The 18,804-nt window shown below is 41.5% G+C and overlaps 1 protein-coding gene across 5 annotated transcripts in view; it reads left to right on the plus strand.

Moving 5' to 3' along the window:
* Positions 1–13,742, plus strand: part of angel1 (angel homolog 1 (Drosophila)) — a 34,808-nt gene extending 21,066 nt beyond the window's left edge. For 3 of the 5 annotated variants that reach the window (XM_060934655.1, XM_060934657.1, XM_060934659.1), the window contains 5 exons: positions 1,092–1,224; positions 6,284–6,394; positions 10,659–10,689; positions 10,817–10,983; positions 13,024–13,742. In XM_060934655.1, the coding sequence (XP_060790638.1) occupies positions 1,092–1,224; positions 6,284–6,394; positions 10,659–10,689; positions 10,817–10,983; positions 13,024–13,160 (579 nt within the window). In that variant the 3' untranslated portion in view covers positions 13,161–13,742. Of the gene's footprint in view, positions 1–1,091; positions 1,235–6,283; positions 6,395–10,658; positions 10,690–10,816; positions 10,984–13,023 lie in introns of those variants that run through there. The other 2 variants (XM_060934656.1, XM_060934658.1) reach the window with 2 other exon arrangements.
* The last annotated feature ends 5,062 nt before the right edge of the window (positions 13,743–18,804 follow it).

Genomic DNA, 18,804 nt, shown 5'->3' on the forward strand with positions numbered 1-18,804 from the left:
ACCCTTCCTGTTGAAACACACTTTGTGAAGCTGTGGCCCAATAACCAACCTTCTTTCAAAGTCATGTCTCTTCATCTTGCTATTTGAACCCAAAATCAAGGACAACTGGGTCTGATCAGTATTTTTTACGTGCTCCAGGACATCAGGGTATTATTTTAATTGCTTAATTGTATCATACAGTGCGCAAGCAAGCAATTTTAGTGCAAGTTTACACTTTTCTCAAACACACACACACGCACACTAGTTAATTCAAACATCATTAACAGCAAACCTACTTTTTCATAAAATGCTAGAGAATATTTTTCGCCAAGAATAGAGGAAATACAGGGAATAAAATCTGTTCTTTAACACTCAAATGTTTTAAAGTGCATATTCTGGACCAATTTCGTTTTTTTGTTTTTTTAATATGAAAGAATGTCCGTTTACACACTCATCCAGAAGGGTAATTTTGCACAAGGCCGTCTGTCTACAGCAGAAAAAAATAACAAAACGCGTCTGGAAAAATCCCAAGAGAGTCTGGAGCCAGATTCGTGACGTCACCTGCGGAAGCGCCAGCAGACTGCGAGAGCTTTGCCCGGTTTCAGTGCACAGACTGCGTAGACCAAGCGCTCCCATTTCTCTCTCATTGTCCGGTCTTTTGGGAAACGATGAGTACTAATCCCAGCAGGATTGGTGTTGCTACACCCTCCTATGGTACATCTGTTAACCATTTTAATAATTACTCGATAACGTTGAAGAAATTTGCAGAAAACCACCAGGTCGTTTTCTCCTAAACAAACCAGCGCTGGCATAGGATTCAGAGGGAGGCGTCCCGCACGCGACGTCACGAAAATCAATGTTTGCCGGGAAATCCAAACGCCAAGTTTTTTCAGAGGCGGACCAATTCGCCTCAAATAGCTTGATTTCAACTGAATTTTTCTGGTATTGCGCAAGGTAAAAAAATTGCAGAGAATGCAGAATGTGACAGATATTTGACCAAAGTTTAATCTAAAATAGGAGAATGACATTGATCTTGCTCCTGAATTTACCCGTGATATGCACTTTAACATGGTTAAGAAATGATTGATTGCCATGTTGGTGTATTGTTGCAGGTGTCTGGTCAGGAGGACTTGTCCTATAAAACCCATCACCGGCGGCTTTACGCACCTTTGTGGCCCAACAGCTTGGGTATCAACGATAACTGTCAGTACTATGACGTCTGTGAGCCTCAAGGCAAAGAATCAGGTCAGCCAATGTATGTGTTTCCAGAATACCTACAAGTGTGAGTGAGAGATTTTATTTATAAGCGTGTACCATTTTTGTGGTTAGAGTTTTGGTTTTCATTCTCATATCCTGTGTACGCGTTTGTGTTTATACAGTCCATACATAGGGGAAATTACTTTTTTCCACCCCTTTTTGCAAAATGTCTGTCATATTTGTTTGATATATATATATTATTGCCAAATAGCCTTTAAGAAGAACATATTGAAATCATTCTCATGGCTACAGCACAGAGATCACGAACACATTCGAAGTGCAGTTACAGATCTATTCCATTCAGCTAACATGATATTGAACAAGTCGAAGACGAGTATCTGAATGGAATATATCTGATATACCATGAAAAAAGCCAGCTGTTTATTATTATTAGAGTCATTCTATAATTAGGGGTACATTTCATGTAAAGCAAAATCTCAAAATATCAGTATTCTTTTTCAATAAATGACCTATATGTTTCCATGGTATATACCCTCAAGTTCCTAAACAAATTAATTGCCAAACTTAATCTTAAATTACTTTTAAAATATTTTAATGAAAATGAACATTTGATTGTTTATTTTGTCAACCGTGTTACGGACAAATGTTATGTCATCTTAAACACACACAAAAATACTACACATTTGAAAACACATTTGTTTGAAAGTGCTTAAGTCCATTAACAAGATGTTTTTAATTAATCTGTACAACTGTTATGGAAAATATGAATTTTGAGCTTCATAAATAGGATTTTATGGTTCACTGTGATGCAGAATGACACTTTTTTCAACATAAATCCTTGTTACGTCGAATTTAGAGTTGTTCTCCCTCCTTATACAAGACTTCCCTATCCAGAGATAATCCCCAATCTTTTATTTTACAGTTCATCAAACACATAAGAGATTTATAGCACAAAAAACACTTGCAACACAGTTGACAGGCAATGTAACACAATTGACGGGAGTAACACAGTTGACAGGATAAAAAGAGCTTTTTATTGTTTTAAATTTAACTACAAATAAGCTGATGAATTCAGGTGAACTGTTAAAACAACATTTAGACACAATTTCAGAGAAACGTAGCTTATTTAACAAATTGAACATATTAAATCGTTTGTTTGTCTGTCAATATGAAGATTAAGTGACAAAAACATCCTCCTCCTCAACTGTGTCATAGCTGATGGGTAACACAGTTGACGGTAACACAGTTGACATTTCGGCCATTTTTAGAGTGTTGTGCTAACTGCAGACCTCAGAGCTCTCACTACAAGACCTTAATCAATTCATATTTTTATTATCTTTAGCTGTATACTTTGTAAATACAATTTCTAAATCAGGTTTATATGAATATGTTGACAACACAGTTGACAGACAGTTAACCCTCTCTAGGACTATACAACAGTATTGATGAAAATATTGAAGAGGTGAACTCAAAACTTACCACACGGTCTTCAAATTTCCCACCAAAGAGGATATGACATCACATGATGTTGGTCACATGACTTAGGACCAAACCATTTGCCGATTTATTGGGGGGGGGGGGGTTCAGTGGGTAACACAGTTGACATAAGTTTCTCGGACGCACACAAAATTCTTCATTTAATTTATAATATAAAGCATTTTAGGCTTTTAAACACTTTTGTCATATTATTATAATAATTACCATGAATAAATATTTGTAAAAATTTTAAACAAAAACCTTTTTTTAAAATGTAAATATGAAGACCAAACCTGACCTTTGGAAAATCGGACAGCATAAAAACACCAAATTCCAGTATTATATATGCGTTTTTGCAGAGTAAAATGATGTAATTTGTTGACTTTTTGTATTATATAAAAGAGAAATGTGTGCTAATGTACAAAAGATCATTGGCTGAAGTTAATAGTTAGTGAAATTGACAAATACAGCACATGGACTTGAGATGTACCCCTAATTATAGAATGACTTATTATTATTATTATTATTATTATTATACACACACTTCTTATCAGCATTCTCAAAGGTCAATGCTAGCTTACCCCTGACTCGGTGCTGTTAGTGCAGCAGTGGAGTTACCTTCCAGACAGTGTGGTGTTAGCGAAGCCCAATGTTAGCGCAGTCGAGCCAAATATTATTATTATTTTCCCTGTGTAATTTACTGAGCTACTTTTAAAATCAACATCAACTACACACTGTACGGAGCAACCTGGCAGCCAAAATTCTCTCAATTTTCCGCTTTTAATGAAGAAACCTCGCGGCCATGTTTGTTTGCAAGTTGTCAGTCATTTGCTAGCACGGAAGTTTTACACCTCTGACGTCTCTTTTCTAGTTTTTCGATATCAGTTTTTTTCCCTCTTGTAAATATGCATGAAGAATATATAATGAAGTTTTGGTAGCCTTTCGGGTGTTCAGCACGTCTTCAGTTTTCAGTTTATTTATATTGTGCTTAATTATAGCATAGCTAATCCTAGCATGCACCGTGAGTTGGCCTAGTGGTTAGCGTGTCCGCCTCTCAATCGGGAGATCGCAAGTTTGACTCACGGTCAGGTCATACCAAAGACCATCATAAAAATGGTACCTACTGCCGTCTGGCAAGGCACACTGCAATACAGATGTGAGTGTGGAGTCAAACTCTCACGGTTACCAGAGGACACGCCCCCCCACTGTACCCCTAGCTATGTAATAGGCGAGAGGCTGAGGGCTACGGAAACGGAGATCGGCACCGCCCTATGCGCCTCTTGGCGTGGGAAGGACTTTTTTTTTTTTAAATCCTAGCATGCGCACCAGAAAAGTTTAGTCATTGGACCTTCGCATGAGCTCTGACGTGTGGCGTCATGATGTTGTGTTGATAATGTGCAATATTGTAACAATATTGCACGCTCATTCTCCATTGGGGAGAGTGGTGTAATACACAGAGGATAAGCGATATGATAATAATATTGCATGCCATCAGTAAACCCACCAGAAGGGAATGGAATGCATGTTTTTATTCCATGGAAAAAGTGGCCCGGATGTATAATAATTCCCGATATTTCACTCTGATGATGTCACTCCCAATTGACTTGATGTGTGTTGTCAAAATAGCGAACCGGTTCAAAGTTAGAATTCTTTTGATTAGCTTGCGTGTTTTTTGTGGATGTGTCTATATAATTGTGGCAGCGGGGGCGTGGTCAAGTGTCGGTCTGTGACCGGAGGGCGGAGTCAGGGAAGGTAAGTGGCAGAATCACTGCACCTGATGTTAATTAATGTGTTTGTGTGTCTTCCCCAGTGACCGCGCCCTATTTAAGGAGAGCGAGCGAGAGCAGAGGGAGGTCTCTCCCCAACCAGACGACTTGTGTGTGCGTGCGTGGCTGGGAGAGTCAAAAGTTTGCACTGAAAAGTGAAAATAAAAAGAGTTTTGTGAACTCAGTTCTGGCCTGCCGTCCTTCTGTGCTCGGTCCCGGGTTTCAGCACCACTGGGACAGTTCGTATGGGTGGGTGGAGCACAGAAGGACGGCAAAACTCCTTTTTATTTTCACTTTTCAGTGCAAACTTTTGACTCTCCCAGCCACGCTCGCACGCACACACAAGTCGTCTGGTTGGGGAGAGACCTCCCTCTACTCTCGCTCTCTCTCTTTAAATAGGGCGCGGTCACTGGGGAAGACACACAAACACATTAATTAACATCAGGTGCAGTGATTCTGCCACTTACCTTCCCTGACTCCGCCCTCCGGTCACAGACCGACGCTTGACCACGCCCCCGCTGCCACAATTATATAAAGAGCATTACATGGTGGTGCGAAGATATGAAGTTTATCTTCTCCCGTTGAAAAATATAATCGCTCATATATTTCACCGCTCGAAGATAAACTTCATGTCTTCGTGCCACTGTGTAATATCCTCTGTACGGTACATATGTGGAGATTTTTGGAACACCTTATGTATCAGAAAAAGTACTTTTGTGTGAGGGTAGGCCTGAATGCAGCTTTCTGTATCGAAGGGAAGTGGATTTTTAAAGTTGATGAGTGTGCATATCCTGGTGACAGTGTGTAGCTCCATTTTAAAGGAACAGTCCACCGTACTTCCATAATGAAATATGTTCTTCTCTGAATTGAGACAAGCTGCTCCGTACCTCTCTGAGCTTTGCGCGACCTCCCAGTCAGTCAGATGCGCTGTCACTCCTGTTAGCAATGTAGCTAGGCTCAGTATGGCCAATGGTATTTTTTGGGGCTGTAGTTAGATGCGACCAAACTCTTCCACGTTTTTCCTGTTTACATAGGTTTATATGACCAGTGATATGAAACAAGTTCAGTTACACAAATTGAAACGTGGCGATTTTCTATACTATGGAAAGTCCGCACTATAATGACAGGTGTACTAACACCTTCTGCGTGCTTCGGCAGCGCGTTGATACCTTCACTCGGAGTTGTACCATTTTTTTTTTAGACAGGGCGGACGGACCAGGGCATTCGCCCGCCTGGTCGTGCCCGACGAGGAGCGCTCTCGGCCGGCTTGGGAGGCAGACGGCAGCCCCTCCTGGAAGCGTGGTTTTACCATGGGCCTCATGCGGAAAAATGACAAAGTCCCAATTTTACCATGGGGCTCGAGTTGTACCATTTTTTTTTAGACAGGGCGGACGGACCAGGGCATTCGCCCGCCTGGCCGTGCCCGAAGAGGAGTGAAGGTATCAATGCGCTGTCGAAGCGCGCAGAAGGTGTTAGTACGCCTGTCATTATAGTGCGGACTTTCCGTAGCATAGAAAATCGCTACGTTTCAGTTTGTGTAACTGAACTTTGTTTCATGTCACTGGTCATATAAACCTATGTAAACAGGAAAAACGTGGAAGAGTTTGGTCGCATCTAACTACAGCCCCAAAAAATACCATTGGCCATACTGAGCCTAGCTACATTGCTAACAGGAGTGACAGCGCGTCTGACTGACTGGGAGGTCGCACAAAGCTCGGAGAGGTACGGAGCAGCTCGTCTCAATTCAGAGAAGAACATATTTCATTATGGAAGTACGGTGGACTGTTCCTTTAAGGCATATGTGCTGGTGTGTGTGTGTGAAGCTATATTTATTCCCACTGCAGGGAAATTGCAGTATAATCATGACTTCCTGCGGCAGCTGCGTTACTGCCCAGCAGCCTGTGAGCGGCCCCCTGACCTGGAGCTCATACCAGGTGTCACCGACAACAGTCCAAGTAATGATCGAACCTATTTTTAATCATTTTGACTCTAAGCACCAAGTGTGGAAAATAAGTAGTGACGCTGACTGACTTCTCACACCAGCTGAGTCATGAGCCTCTACAATGGGATCATCTCGGTTCAGTTCAGTGATGCATAGAGCTACTCATTGGGTGGTGGTTGTTGTTGTTCTATGTTTCCCTGATTCAAAATGAGTCGGCGTATACATATAATTTACTGTCAGGTCCTTTAAGGATTGCTAAAAACAAAATCCTAGTAAGCAGAGATGTATAGAGGGGGAAAAACCCCAGAATATTAGCACAAATTAGCCTGTGTGGACACCCTGGCCATTGAACCCATCATTCCAAAACCCTGGGCATTAAAGTGCTGATGACACGAACATGACTCTATACAATTTCTTAAATAAACTATACAACATGGCAAACATGTTAGATTTCTGTTATAATTACGTGAAAAGAAGCTGTTGTTACGCGAATATCCAACTTTTAATTGCACAGCGCAAGAAAACTGGGTCCGTGGCTCACGGCCATGTTGTGACGTCAGCGGAAGAACACGCTGTGGTTCACTGGCTGTTCTACTCTGGTTCTACTCAATGGAAATGGCGCATGAAAACGCCGGTGAACTCTCTAGTGCTAGCTCTTCCTCTTCTGGGAGTCTAGAATTGTGTTGATCTCTTCCGAATAGAATCTATGATAACCTACCCTCTTTACCCTTTGCCTCTCGTTGCTAGGCGGCAGTTACATGAAAGCCGCAAGCTTTCACAAGCAAATACATGACTGATATCACGCCGACTTTATGATTACATTTATGATTATCATGTAGAATCTATAGCTCTACGTACCTTTATCTTATGTCGTTTCACAACACATGTTCTGACAGGAGGACTGTCTTTGGATCTGGCATAGCTACGAGTAGACCCCCTCCGGAATACTGGCAGTGTTGCCAGATTGGGAGGAATCCCGCCCAGTTGGGCGGTTTCAAGTGCATTTTGGTGGGTTTTGAACATATTTTGGGCTGGAAAACGTCAGCAGTATCTGTTGCCAGCCCACGTTTTCCCGCCCAAAATATGTTCAAAACCCACCAAAATGCACTTGAAACCGCCCAACTGGGCGGGAAACCTCCCAATCTGGCAACACTGTGTAGGCACTGCTGATGGTAGTAACAGACGTTTGTGCTGAACTGCACACCCAAGAGATTCTTTTAAGCTGGGAAGGGTGTCAAAACAATCCAAATCGAAGTGTTCAGAGCACAGGACGGATGTTGGTGAGGGCTCCCACTTGTCACGAGTGCGCCTGACTTGCTTCACTCACTTCGCATGCAGCTCAGGATCTCTGGGAAACTTGACTAAACTTACCCCATCCTTGGGGGTTTTGGAGCAAAAGCCGGCAACACAACGCGAAGGCATAATAACTATATATATAATAATGTATAATAATAATACTAATAATGATAAAGTGAACACCTGTCGCATCAACAACAAACTGGTAAGTTAGGAGGAAGGTTCTTTCGCTGACGTCATATAGCTCCTCCTCCTTCATCTCCTGGGTGCTGCAGCCCTGTCAAATTTGCCCAAATAGCCGCATTTATCATCATACGTGTAAAATAGGCGCCTTCGTGAATTAATATATGGATCATCGGGAATTACTTTTTACGTTATAAAACATCGCCAAAGATGTCAAAAATGTGTCATCAGCACTTTAATATTGAAGTGTTTTCTGCTATAATAGCCTCCACTCCTCTGAGAAGGTTTAGATTTTGGAGCGTGGCTGTGGATATTCGTGCCCAATCACCCACAAGAGGTTGGGCACCAGTGTCTGGCAAGAAGGTCAGGGCCACTGGAGTTCTTCCACACCAACTTTGCAAACCATGTCTTTATGGATCTCCTGTTTGTACACCGGGCCATCGTTATACTGGAACAGGTTTGGGCCTTATAGTTCCACTGAAAGGAAATCGTAATGCTCCGGTGTACAAAGGCTTTCTAGACAATTGCATGTTTCCAGCATTCTGGAAACAGTTTTGGGATCCACACATGGCCGATGGTCAGTTGTCCACAAACATTTGGCCACATAGTGCAAGTACTTGCCCAGATAATGTTGCACTTGGAGTATCAAACAAATCAACTTCTCAGATAGGAACACAATATAGCTCAATAAAAAATAATTATGAAATAAATGATGCATACTGAAAGATGATGTTAAACAGTGACGTACAGAATACTTTTACTCTCTTCTTTTACAGGCCCGATTCTAAAAAAGTTGGGACGCTGTGTAAACTGTAAATAAAAACAGAATGCAGTAATTTTTCAAATCATGGAAACCCTATATTTCATTGAGAATTGTACAAAGACAACATATCAGATGTTGAAACAAACTTTTTTTTTTTATGTCATCACATTTCAAAAAAGTTGGGACAGGGGCTCTGTTGCATCACCTCTACCTTTACCAACACTCTGTAAATGTTTGGGAACTGAGGAGACTGACTGCTGTAGTTTTAAAAGAGAAATGTTGGCCATTCTTACCTGATATACAATTTCAGTTGCTCAACAGTTCGGGGTCTCCTTTGTCATATTTTGCGCTTCATAATGCGCCAAATGTTTTAAATGGGAGGCAGGTCTGGACTGCAGGCAGGCCAGTTTAGCACTCGGACTCTTTTTTACTATGGAGCCATGCGGTTTTAATATGTGCAGAAAGCGGTTTGGCATTGTCTTGCTGAAAGAAGGAAGGCCTTCCCTGAAAAAGATTTTGTCTGGATGGCAGCATATTGCTTTGAAGCGTGTATGTATCATTCGGCATTAATGATGCCTTCCCAGATGTACAAGCTACCCATGTCATGTGCACTAATGCACCCTCATACCATCACAGATGCTGGCTTTTGAACTGTGCACTGATAACAAGCCAGATGGTCCCTCTCCTCTTTAGCCTGGAGGACGTGGTGTCCGTGATTTCTAAAAAGAATTTCTACTTTTGATTCGTCAGACCTCGGGATAATTTTCCACTTCGCCTCAGTCCATCGTAAAAGAGCTCGGGCCCAGAGAAGATGGCAGTGTTTCTGGATATTGTTTATATCTGGTTTTAACTTGCATCTGTGGATCCAGTAATGAACTATTTTCACAGATGATGGTTTTCTGAAGTGTTCCTGAGCCCATACAGTGATTTCCACTACAGACACGTGTCTGCTTTTAACGCAGTGTCGCGGCATCCAGTGTCAGTTTTCAGCCTTGTCTCTCGCATACAGAGATTTCTCTAGAATCTTTTAATGATATTATGGACCATAGATGATGTGATCCACAAATTCTTTGCAATTTTACATTGAGGAACGTTATTCTTAAATTGTTCCACTGTTTGCCCGCACAGTCTTTCACAGAGCGGTGAACCCCTCCCCATCTTTACTTCTGAAAGACCCCACGTCTCTGGGATGCTCTTTTTATACCCAATCATGTTACTGACCTGTTGCCAGTTAACCACATTAGTTTTTTTTTTTTTTAAGCATTACACAACTTTTTCAGTCTTTTGTTGCCCCGTCCCAACTTTTCTGAAATGTGTTGCTGACATCAAATTCAAAATGAGCGCGCATATATTTTTCAAAACACAATAAAATTTCTCAGTTTCAGCATTTGATATGTTGTCTTTGTACTATTTTCAATGAAATACAGGGTTTCCATGATTTGCAAATATTCACCTTCTGTTTTTATTCATGGTTTACACAGTGTCCCGACTTTTTTGGAATTGGGGGTGGGTGGGTTGTATTTTTGAGTACCTTTTTTCAGTCAGTACTGCGGAAAATGCATAATAATCAACACTCACAAGAGGTTTGCTAATTCACTCGTGAAACTTCATCTAGATAGTCAGCACAAAGTGAAAGTAATGGAAAAGGGTCTATCCTGTCCTGTGTCCTTTACCCTTCGGTGAATTGGCTTTTATTGCAGGGGAATTTTAGTCTGACAGTTTTAAGGTTGTCTACTGTATCACCGTAGCTTGACGTCAACAATGGCACGATCTGCTAACTCTCTTATCAGGGTGTTTTGTTTATTAAAAAAAAAACCCACCATGGCTACATGCTATACTGAACAGTTTTCTAAGGATTTATCAGTGTTTTGATATTTTCGCACTGTTGGTACGTTTTGTAACCTTTGTCTTTATATAATAAGAGCTTTAACAGTTCCTTCAGTCATTTAAAACCAGGATACTGTTATACTGTCCAGTGAGATGATTTTTTTTTAAATTTTTTTTGTAAAACATATCCACACGTTCTCTGTTCCAGCTCCTGAAGAAACACAGCCAGTTCCTCCAAGGTGAACTTTACTCTTAAAACTGTTTTAAACTATGATGCTTAAAAATAATGTTACTTACTGTAAGGATACTGCATACATTTTTTATTTATTTTTTTTTTTTTAGTAACAGATGTTTTTGGTTTGACAGGCATTTCAGAAACACCATATGCCATGGCTTTAACCTAAGCTCCGTGTACAGCCAAAACATACCGGGCACTGACCGCTGTGTCGTCACCACTCTGCACTCGCATGGAGCTGCCATGGTCGATTACATCTTCTACTCCACAAGAAGAGGACACGCGTCGGGTTGTGATGGTAGGCCATAGGACATGGTTTCTAATTTCATTTGAAATCAGTGAAGTGGAATACACGCACAGCTGTCTCATATGAAGAACCATGTGTGCAGGGGTGGACAAATGATCCGTTTATTAGCTAGCTTAGCAATTCAGTTAAAGCTGGTATGCTGCATGGGGTGGCACGGTGGTGGAGTGGTTAGCGCTGACGCCTCACAGCAAGAAGGTTCTGGGTTCGAGCCCAGCGGCCTTTCCGTGTGGAGTTTGCATGTTCTCCCCGTGTCCGCGTGCTCCGGTTTCCCCCACAGTCCAAAGACATGCAGGTTGGGTTAACATGGGGCGGCCTTGGGCTGAAGTGCCTTCGAGTATGGCTGTGTGCTCATTACTCACGTCTGTTCACTACTTCAGATGGGTTAAGTGCAGAGAAGAATTTCACTGTGCTTAAAGGAGAACTGAAGGCAACTCTTTTTAATCAAAATTCTATTTATCTCACTGCTATAGCAAGTTATGAGTGTTTGAAATGCGCTATGTAATATATCAGTCCGTATGTCGAAGCAACGGCCGTAAACGAGATTCGTTGAGACCTGTGCGAGACATCGTAGGACGGAAGTAAAACGTACAGCGGAAATCAAAGTGACCGACATCTGCCGACGTTGTCAAAAGACGCGCACGCCGTCTTTCGAATGCTGATGTAATCAAGCCGGAAGTTTTGATAGCAATCAGGAAAGTTTGAAAAAAGTAGGCAGTAATCGTCATTTAAACTCGTTTTTGTGCAACATTTCGTTTGGAAAACAGTTTTCAAAATGGCGGCACCGACGCCTGGCTGACACTTGACATTTCGAAGTCTCGCACAAGTCTCGTGAAGATCGCGCGGATAAGCGACGCCTGCCGTGGACCAAACGAACTAAATTCAACACGACTAAAAACCGAATTAGTGGGGCAGCATAGCTAACCTATTGTGCATTTTGTGATACAAGCACCAAATTTGGCACAAATGTACATTGACATATGGCGAACATTTTCAGATATTGAGCCACTCGGAATTCTCTCTTCATGTCCGCCATATTGGAATTCAAAATGGCCGCCATTTGAAATCTACATTTGCGCTTATCTGACCTAAACTTCACTTCCCTGTTGTTTCCATTCTGTGGACTATTACATGAAGAATAGATATTTTTATATTCCAATTAAATTTAAGGTAATACTAGCACTGTGTTTGCCATCCAGACTGGTCCTACTGCAAGAGGATAGTGATGATCACATCAGTGGATTTTATACTTTTCCTCATTAAATAATATTTGGTGCAGGTGATGACCTAATCAATACCTCATTAAGTAAAATGAGATGTGTTGGAATCCCAGCACAGACACTGGAATGAAATGGCTGCCGTACACAGAGATGCTGATTTAAGAAAAGATTTAAGTGGTCTCTTATTTCTTTCCTCCCAAAACATACATTTGGACACCAGAATCGAGTCAATAGCAGCATTAGACCCAAGGATAATCGAAAATGTAGATTTCAAACAACGGCCATTTTGAAATCCAATATGGCGGCTCATTGGTACAAAATATGCGACGCAGATTGTTACCATTGGATTCCTTGCCCCCCAAAACGTACATTTAGACATCAGAATCGAGTCAATAGCAGCATTAGACCCAAAGATAATCGAAAATGTAGATTTCGAATGGCGGCCATTTTGAATTCCAATATGGCGGACATGAAGGGAGAATTCCGAGTGGCTCAATATCTGAAAATGTTCGCCATATATCAATGTACATTTGTGCCAAATTTGATGCTTGTATCACAAAATGCACAATCCTTTTGAATATTCGAGCTAAACCGCCCCACTAAATAGGCTGATAAGTATAATATTAGTTGCCAATATGAGTCACGATATAAGGTTACTAAAACCGAAATCTAATCGAATAACACGTTAATTAAGAAATAAAGCAAGTTTAAAAATGACTTTAAATCTGTAAGTCTTGTGTACGTGTTACTAATTTGTCCACCCCGGTGTGTCTGTATGAATATCGTTTTTGTCTTATTTTGCACCCACCTACAGACACAGACAAGGGTCTGAAGTTGCTCGGACGTCTCGCTCTGCTGTCCGAAGCTGAGCTTTGGTCGCTGAACGGAATCCCAAATGAAATCTTCCCATCAGACCACCTCAGTCTGCTGGCCAAGTTTCAGCTCTGCTGATTGTTCAGCGTTCCAGAAAGGCTGACACATCCAGGAGGTGCATACATGACCCCAAGTTCAAGTTACCAAAGTTGCATTTTGGACGTGGCCACAACACGGTGCACTTTGTTATAAACCCAAGCACTGTCGTAACAACTTTGAGGCCTTAATTAAGAAATGTGTTTCTCATTGTTCTAGCGACTTAACGTCAAAGACCAGTCGTAAAAGTTTTCTTCCCATCAAAGGTTATGTCCTAACTCTCTGAAAGTTCTCTCATTTTAAACGGCTTCTTCCTTTTGACTGAATTTCTAAAGGATGTTTTAGGATTATGGGTTTTTTGTTTTTTTAATATCTGCTGTCTAAGACTGATAAGGTTCTCAACACTTTGTGGTTTTAAAGCTTGACTTGTGTACACGAGGCATTTTCTCAAATAATCAGCATTGACACTGAGCCGAGCAGGCTTGTTGCCAAAGCATTTTTAACATGAAAAATGCTGAATGTACTTTTCGTTTTGTTTATTTTGTCTGCTTTTGTTTTGAGCAGCTTCATTTTCTTTCAGTGGAAGAAAACACAAATGTCTTACGAATAAATAGTCTTGTTGTGTGGCAGTGTTGTCTGCTTCATTTGATATTTTTTAAGTGGTAGTGAATGTTATAAAACACCTCTGTTCAAAAAAATAAATAAATTTCTGAAATGTCTACATTTTGCCCTTTCAGGGTTAATTATTTGGGGGGAAAAAAAGCTTGGAATGGTGATTTCAGTGGTCCGTAAACAAGCCGATTTAATCTGGCTTCTTTTCAAACACTGGGGCTGTTTTTACACGTTCGTGGTGCAGCACGTCCAGATGATGGTGGTGTCTGGAAATCAGTGCTGCGCTGCTGCAGGCTGGAACACATCGAGTTCCCCAGTTGCTTCCACTGAAGCAGGAGAACCCTGAGGAGTTACGCAGCATGAGTGCATTATTCCTGCATCTAAGGAGGCACTACAGCTATTCACATGTCTCACTATAATAGATAAGTGGTTCGGCCTGCTGCCCTGCCTGCCTGCTTCCATGAGCCTTTTATTTTTCACCATGTACGTGCTCCGAACCTGTGAACTTCACCTACGTAAGATAGATCCGAAAAGACGGATTACACAACACCGGGCGCTGGTTTTAATACTGTTATTCTCCAGCTAATACTGATTAAATCTTTGCTGAACAAAGACTGTTATGGGAGCAAAGCCTGGTAACGTTTTTCAGCTAAGATGGACATGAGCAGGAGTTGTGATTTGAAAGTTATAAAGGAAGAAGTGGGGGGAAAAGCAGCACAAGTGTTTAGTACAAAATATGCTGCTATTCACATGCAGTTGCTCCTAAAGTTTAGTGCGTGTAAGCAGATATTTCCCAAAGGAGAGCATACCTGTTCAGGTAGAGCTGTGGGTTAGTAAGTTTTTAAAGTAGGGCAACAAATTAAAAAAAAATATATATATATATATATACACACACTAGTGCATCTCAAAAAATTAGAATATTGTGAAAAAGTTCAATATTTTCCATCAGTTATTTAAGAAAGTGAAAATGTTATATATTATAGACTCATTACATAAACTAAAATGTTTCAAGCATTTTTCTATTTTAATTTTAATCAGTATGGCATACAGTACAAAAACATAAAAAAAACATCTCAAAATATTAGAATATTTCATTTCGAGTTTGAGTAAAACAGTATGAACACAGTGTATCTCTCGGTCTAGTTCAGTACACACAACCACAATCATGGGGAAGACTGCTGACTTGACTGTTGTCCAGAAGATGATCACTGATGCCCTCCACAAGGAGGGTAAGCCACAAAAGGTCATTGCTGAAAAGGGTGGCTGGAAAAGGTGCACAAGCAACAGGGATGGCCGCAGTCTTTAGAGGATTGTCAAGAAAAGTTGATTCAAGAACCTGGGAGAGCTTCACAAGGAGTGGACTGAGGCTGGTGCCAGTGTATCAAGACCCATCACGAACAGACATCTTCAAGAAAGGGGCTACAACTCTCGCATTCCTAATATCAAGCTACTCCTGAGCCAGAGACAATGTCAGAAGTGTCTTATCTGGGCTAAGGAGAGAAAGAAATGGACCGTTGCTCAGTGGTCCAAAGTCCTCTTTTCAGATGAAAGTACATTTTGCATTTAATTTGGAAATCACAGTTCTAGAGTCTGGAGGAAGAGTGGAGAGGCACAGAATCCAAGGTGTTTGAAGCCCAGTGTGAAGTTTCCACAGTCTGTGATGATTTGGGGTGCCATGTCATCTGCTGGTGTTGGTCCACTGTATTTTATCAAGTCCAAAGTCAACACAGCCATCTACCAGGAGATTTTAGAGCGCTTCATGCTTCCATCTGCTGACAAGCTTTTTGGAGATGCTGATTTCCTTTTCCAGCAGGACTTAGCACCTACCCACAGGGTCAAAACTACTACCAAATGGTTTGCTGACCATGATATTACTGTGTTTGATTGGCCAGCCAACTTGCCTGACCTGAACCCCATAGAGAATCTATGGGGTATTGTCAAGAGGATGATGAGAAACACCTGACCCAAAAATACAGATACGCTGAAGGCCACTATCAAAGCAACCTGGGCTTCAATAACACCTCAGCAGTGCCACAGACTGATCACCTCCATGCCACACCGCACTGATACAGTAATTCATGGTAAAGGAGCCCCAACCAAGTACTGAGTGTATAAATGAATATACTTTTCAGAAGTTGGACATTTCTGTATTGTAAATCCTTTTTTGATTGATCTTAGGGAATATTCTAATAATTTGAGATACTGGATTTCTGATTTTCATGAGCTATAAGCCATAATCATCAAAATTAAAACAAAAAAGGCTTTAAATATTTCACTTTACATGTAATGAATATAGAATATATGAAAGTTTACCTTTTTGAATTAAATTATGAAAAAAAGGAACTTTTTCATGGTATTCTAATTTTTTGAGATGCACTAGTATATCTCATCTCATTATCTCTAGCCGCTTTATCCTTCTACAGGGTCGCAGGCAAGCTGGAGCCTATCCCAGCTGACTACGGGCGAAAGGCGGGGTACACCCTGGACAAGTCGCCAGGTCATCACAGGGCTGACACATAGACACAGACAACCATTCACACTCACATTCACACCTACGCTCAATTTAGAGTCACCAGTTAACCTAACCTGCATGTCTTTGGACTGTGGGGGAAACCGGAGCACCCGGAGGAAACCCACGCGGACACGGGGAGAACATGCAAACTCCGCACAGAAAGGCCCTCGCCGGCCACGGGGCTCGAACCCAGACCTTCTTGCTGTGAGGCGACAGCGCTAACCACTACACCACCGTGCCGCCTCTTTTCTTTTCCACTGAATGGCATTTCTATACCCAAAAAGATAAAAACAAAAAACATCATTAAACATAAAATTTTGACCTGTCTCCACACGTTGTTAAAATTTGAGGTTGATTGAATTATTATTAGATTATTATTAGATAGCAAAATTATTAGATTGTGAAATGATCTCAAATTTTGTGAAACACCCTGTATATTCTATAAGAAACCTTTTCTGGAGAGAGAGAGAGAGAGAGAGAGAGAGAGAGGGGGAAAAAAACATAACACTGAACTCTGACATTTCAGTCATGTTCTTGTCTTTTAAATATTCTCTATCCAAGATTGAATGTGAGAACCTTGTGTTTTAAAGCTTAAGCCAACACATGGGACATTATGCGAAATAACCACCATTTTGACAAATAGAGTTGTGCTGTTGGTGGCACGGTGGTGTAGTGGTTAGCGCTGTCGCCTCACAGCAAGAAGGTCCGGGTTCGAGCCCCGTGGCCGGCAAGGGCCTTTCTGTGCGGAGTTTGCATGTTCTCCCCGTGTCCGCGTGGGTTTCCTCCGGGTGCTCCGGTTTCCCCCACAGTCCAAAGACATGCAGGTTAGGTTAACTGGTGACTCTAAATTGACCGTAGGTGTGAATGTGAGTGTGAATGGTTGTCTGTGTCTATGTGTCAGCCCTGTGATGACCTGGCGACTTGTCCAGGGTGTACCCCGCCTTTCGCCCGTAGTCAGCTGGGATAGGCTCCAGCTTGCCTGCGACCCTGTAGAACAGGATAAAGCGGCTACAGATGATGAGATGAGATACCTAGAAGGGTAATTGCAGTAAACTTCAAGACTAAAAAGTGGACTAGATGTATATAACCAGTAACTAATAGTATATTTCCAGTATGCTATAAAGTACGCTTTTGTAAACTAAAGAGTGGACTACAAGTATAGAACTAGTAAATTATTAGTATACAAGTTTACTTGTGGTATACTTGCAGTACAAAATAAAAAATACTAATTGTATACTCAAAGTATACTTTTTATAAACTAAAAGTGGGCCAATTTAGTCCCAAGAAGTATTAGATTAGTTTACTTACACGTATACTGTAAGTACATTGATATCAGTATACTTGGGACACAAAAGTATACTTAAGGGAATATACTTTAACTTTACTTAAGTATACTAAATAAAATGAACTTGAAGTATACTTCTTTTTGATAAGGGTAGTGTCTAAATGCAGATCATCTTCAGCGGAAAGTAAATATTACAGCGCTATAGCATGTTGATTTCAAAGTTTTCTTTGTTCTTCAGACTTGCAAACAGCTTCCATTGTGGAAAAGGAAAAAAAAAAAACGAAACACAATAGAGCTGCCTTTTCTCTCTAACGCCCAGCACTCGGCTACTTTTTCCACAGCTTTTCTTAGTACTTCGCTGAGGGAAATGCTTTGGCGGCTCTCTGATCATTGTTCCATGACTGAAGGGCTCACAAAATGTTGTAAGCAGGTGCTAAGAGACAGAAACGCACCCGAATGTGAAATCTTATTCTGTGTGTTCTTGGCTGTAATGACTTGATTAAAGGTATGTTGCACTTTAATAGCTGTAGTCTAAGGTGGGGTTTACATTAGACCGTATCAGCGGATCATCAGATTAACGTTTTTAAAACGATTCGCGTGCACACAGCAACACCAATACACAGATACACTCGGCTCCGCAGGCATCCCGCGCTCCAAATCACTCCGCCCTGAACAGCGAGTGCCCTCTGGAGGGTGCGCACTCCGGCCCTGCGCAGCTCACAGAGCGCGCGAGTGAAGCGCACGAGCAGTGATTCGGGACTGAGCCGCTGTGTGTGTGATCCCAGCGCATATCACTTACCACTTGCAAGTGGAAGGATGGCAAGCCTAAAGACAATCATAACTACACAATGGGCAGTATTTGCATCAGTATTTGCAGTATTTTCATACTTTTATACTCTTTAATGAAAGGTGATACAAGGTGGAAGTCCGCGCCGTTTTTCAGCAGTCGCGTCACATGACCAACACCAGCGAATCAGAAAGGTGGATGTCACAGTGACGTTGTCCAATGACGACGTCAGCTAGAGCTCAGCACAGCGTATCCGCGTATTCTCAATGTTTACACAGCACCGGAGCTGACACGATCTGGATTGAATACGTGGACCCTGGCGGATTCCCGTTTCCCGGCGTTTCCAGGCGTTTTAATGTAAACGGACAGTGCATCCGCGAAGAAAACGAGACAGATACGGTCTAATGTAAACTTGGCCTCAGTATAGTCCAGTGGTGGCTAAAATGTCTCAGTAGTGATGTGGATTTCAGTCCCAACCCACCAGTAACAC

Source organism: Neoarius graeffei, chromosome 11 (genome assembly GCF_027579695.1).
Source record: "Neoarius graeffei isolate fNeoGra1 chromosome 11, fNeoGra1.pri, whole genome shotgun sequence".
Taxonomy (NCBI): Eukaryota; Metazoa; Chordata; class Actinopteri; order Siluriformes; family Ariidae; genus Neoarius; species Neoarius graeffei.